Source organism: Olea europaea, unplaced genomic scaffold (genome assembly GCF_002742605.1).
Source record: "Olea europaea var. sylvestris unplaced genomic scaffold, O_europaea_v1 scaffold2841, whole genome shotgun sequence".
Taxonomy (NCBI): Eukaryota; Viridiplantae; Streptophyta; class Magnoliopsida; order Lamiales; family Oleaceae; genus Olea; species Olea europaea.
The window spans coordinates 82,636-87,038 of NW_019246922.1; the positions used below are offsets into that span (position 1 = coordinate 82,636).

The window sequence follows — 4,403 nt, forward strand, 5'->3', positions numbered from 1 at the left end:
AGCGCCTTGATGAGTATAGTTGATTGGTGTGCTGGAAATAACATGAATATCTCTGGAATAGGTGGTGCCGCCGGAATTTGGGTGATGGTATTTTGGAAATGATATGGAGGTTCATTCGTTTGGCAATGGTTTCAATTTCAATAAGGCCTAATAGCACAAAACATCCCTACGTTTGACACTTCTTGCGAAAAAGGTCCCTAAGTTTCATTTTTTTTGTGTTTTCATCCATATTTTCACGTTTCATTGCGAAAAACGTCATTTTCACCAACTTGAAACATAGGGACGTTTTAAGTTATTAGGCCATTTAATAATTATTTGGACTCACTTGTACTTTGTAAAACGTTTAGGAGTAAGATTGTAATTTATTTTTTATTTTTGGTTTTATTTAAATGAGAGTGTATTTTGGCCATTTTACGTTAAAATTTGGTGAAAGGGACGTTCAACGCAAAGAAATGTGAAAGTTAAGGGCAAAAATGTCAAAAAATGAAAGATAGAGATGTTTTTCACAATAAACTTAAAAGATATTGACGTTTTGTGCGAATTGGTGTGTAAGGTCATCAGACCTTTCATATTTTTAGTCACATCCTACAAGTTGGCATATGGACACAGAAAATGTTCAGTTAAAAAATGAGTCTTAAACTAACTCGTTGATTTAAATGAAGAATTTTGTACAGTTCATGAACAAATTAAAAATTCAATGGCTATAAGTTAAATTAATGAACCATCATGCTACATATACAATTATAGTCGACGATCATAACTTGACAAAATCTATAACATTCATTTAAAAAAAAAAATTTAAATCAACCAAAATAGATCTCGACAATATATGGACCGTCAACAATCATTGTACAAATATTTTTATCCTAAATTAACCATTTAAAAATGGATTGATATTGAAATTTCTATTTTTATTTTTTAAGGATGGGCCAACATGTAATAATGAACTAATTTGTCCCAACTGCCCAATGCCTAGTTTAGCGCATAAGGCACTGCACTTTCTTTATTTTGAAATTTAGGGCCTTTTTCCTTTCACTGGATCAGCAGTTTTTACCCTATTTAATAATGTTTTTCAACTGAATTTGCTGTAAAATGACGATCGCCTATTGCATGTTTGACCAGAAAGTATTGCTCATCAATGGCTTAGCATGTGCAGATGCAACTTAGAATTACACGCACCAAGTTGTTCAATAGAAGCATGACGGTAGAATACCCATTTTCATCGTGCACAGGTGGCACATGGCTCTTCTTTGATGTCCAAGTAATAACTATTATGGTCACTACAGAAATCGATTGCCAATCCAATTTGAGTACATCTATCAGAGCTTTTCTTAATGAATAATGTTATTCATGATGATGACTACGTATAATTTTCCTACGAGACATACATATAGCAATTTGTTATTGACGACTATCAAGAGTGCTCACTATAATTAGCATTACTCATTCTTAATTAGTGATGGTAAAAAAACCCGTCTCGCCTGAACTGGTTGGCAAAGCCTTTTTCGCAAGAAGTGTCAAACGTAGGTCTTATTGTGTGATTTGACAATAATTTCAATTTTAATAAGGTGTAATGGTACAAAACATCCCTACGTTTCACAGTTCTTGCAAAAAATGTCTCCACCTTTGACACTTCTTGAGAAAAACGTCTATACGATTCAATTAATCTTTACATTTTTCACGTTTCATTGAGAAAAACGTCATTTTCATCAATTTGAAATGTAATGACGTTTTGCACACTACAGGTCAAACGTAAGGACGTTTTGTGCTATTAAGATTTTTAATAATTATTTGGACTCACTTGCACTTTTTTAAACATTTAGGAGTAAGATTGCAATTTATTCTTTATTTTTCCTTTTTTTTTTTTGGATTTAGTTAAATATGAGAGTATTTTGGTCATTTTACATTTAAAAATGGTGAAAATAACGTTTTTTGTAATGAAACGTTGAAATAAGGACAAAAATGCAAAAAAAGAAATATCGGGACATTTTCCGCTATAAGTATCAAATGAGGGACGTTTTGTGCTATTAATCCTATAAAATAAAGCCAGGTTCAGTGACGATGCAATATTCCAGAAGGGTATCATAGCAATTAAACCAAATCATCCAATTCATTAGAAGCAACAAGGACATCAGCAACAATTCCTAAGGATGCCACTTGCATACACAAATGATCCTCTAGTTTTCTAAATATTTATTATGAATATAGCAGCACATACCATGCTTAGCATTCTACTTAGGTAATCCCTCCTCAATTTCGCTCCACGTATTAGCATTCCTCGAGAACTTCTCCTTCACTTGTCCAATAATTTCCCTCGCCTCATCAACCTTCGAAATGCTCACCAGACCATCTACGAGCAACTTCATGGTAGTAATATTAGGGACCCAACCCTTTGCCATACATTCCTTACAGATGTCCAAGGCAGCCTCGAATTCTCCTCCTCTACACAAGTAATAAACCAGTGTAAAATAACATTCAGCGTCTGGCTTCAAACCCCGACTTTCCATCACCTTAAACAAACTCTTTGCCTCCTCCAAATTGCCTTCTCTGCTAAACCCATAAATCAAATGACTATATGTTACAGAATTTGGCTTCATACCGCTCAACAAAATCCCATCCAATAACGCCTTTGCCTCATACGACCTCTTGAGCTTACACAAGCTATGAATCCTAACATTATAAATACTGATCCCAGGTGCCACGCCATTCTTTTTCATCAACTCCATTACTTTCCCAACATCACTAAACTTCTCCTCCTTGTAAAACCCTGTAATCACAGTTGCATAAGTGGTCCCATTCGGCTTTATCCTTTTCCTATCCATTTCAGCCAATATAGAGTAAGCTGAATTCGCACTACCAGACTCACAGAACCCCTTCAAAACCGTATTATACGTGTCCAAATCCGGTTCAATCCCATATTTCCTTGGAAATTCCGAGAAAATCCTCTTCATTTCCCCGTAATCCTTCGCCAAAATGCAAGAAAACAAAAGCGAGTTCAATGTCTTCACAGTTCTCTCAATCCCCATCTTAGGCATTTCGTCGAACAACTTAATAGCATCATTCACTAGACCAGCCTGGCCATACAAAACAACAAAATGAGAAATAAACCGTTCAGATCTCAAATCTAATCGAGTAATGGACTCATTTATGAACCCTCTTATGCCCTCATAATATTGAGATTCTTTCAGCTTCGTGATGGCTTTGGAGTACGCGATCCGATCTAAATGTGACTCAGGCGTTAGGGCTGCGGCTCTGCAGATTTCAAGAATGCGTTCCGGGTTCTTCTCGAACCGGAGGAGGGAAAGCGCGGCTCGTGATTTCTCTTTACTGGTGAGTGGGGTTTTGGAATCGGGATTCAGAATTGAGCTGGAGAAGAGCCGGTGGTGCTGAAGTACGAGTTGACGGAGTTTACCGCGAAACGCCATTGAATTATCACTGAGGATTTCCAAATTCTGGTCTTTTTGTTGGTTAACAGAGGTTTTAGGGTTTGAGATTTGGGTATTTAGGGTTTAGATGAATAGAGTACTGTGGATATGCTAAAATTTCATGAATACCCCCAATTTATCAGCGTTGCTCGAGTGGGTGCTTTACTACTTTTAACAAATATGTCCTCAGCCTTTTAAATTGTAGCACTTTAAGCTTTATTACCAATTTTAAGTAATTTTCGCATGTTTTGCTATTTGAGATTTGTATGCATATTTCAAAGAAAAAAACCACATGCCAACTTGTCCGTCCGTAAACCACATGTTAGCTTGCCAGAATCCCGTGACCCTCTTTTTAGCTCCTATATTTATTTTCTATTTATCATCAGTCCTCTATAATTTCGAATGCACCTGTCACTAATATCTCTCACCAGTCTTATTCCCTCTATTCCCAGTGTCTCCATAGTCCTCCACGACCACAAGTTTCTAAACTTAAATGGATTGGTGCATGGAAGATGGGGATTACATTCATTGCAAATGATTGTAGGGATGGAATTTCCTCTTTCTTTATCATTTTTTTTTTCCAGAAAATAGAAGATCGTGTAAAGGGGTGTTTGATAGTTATTTTTATGTAAAAATACATTTTAAAATAATAAATTGATGTGAAATGTGTGGTTGAAAAAATTAGGAATTTTTTTTTAATTTACGTGTAATATTATTTTAATAAATAATGTGTGTTGAAAAGAAGAGAGAAAAAATGCATTTTGAAAAAAATTGCCACCAAACAGGGCCTAAATATGAAATCTAGTACGTCCAATTTTCACGTCCACCATGTAAAATTGATTTTTATAACATTGGGCATGTCAATTTCAAATACAAACTTGACATAGCTTGTTTACTTCATTATTTAAAAATTTGGGTCAAAATTTAGGCACAAAGTTGGCAACAATGTGGTGTGGACTGCCTCTTTTCTTTCGCTTA

General features: G+C 35.5%; 1 protein-coding gene across 1 annotated transcript; it reads right to left on the reverse strand.

Moving 5' to 3' along the window:
• Positions 1 to 2,051: 2,051 nt before the first annotated feature.
• Positions 2,052 to 3,571, reverse strand: LOC111384092 (pentatricopeptide repeat-containing protein At1g61870, mitochondrial-like). The gene has a single exon (XM_023008318.1). The coding sequence runs from the start codon at positions 3,423 to 3,425 to the stop codon at positions 2,232 to 2,234; it is 1,194 nt and encodes a 397-aa protein (XP_022864086.1). The 5' UTR covers positions 3,426 to 3,571; the 3' UTR covers positions 2,052 to 2,231.
• Positions 3,572 to 4,403: the final 832 nt, after the last annotated feature.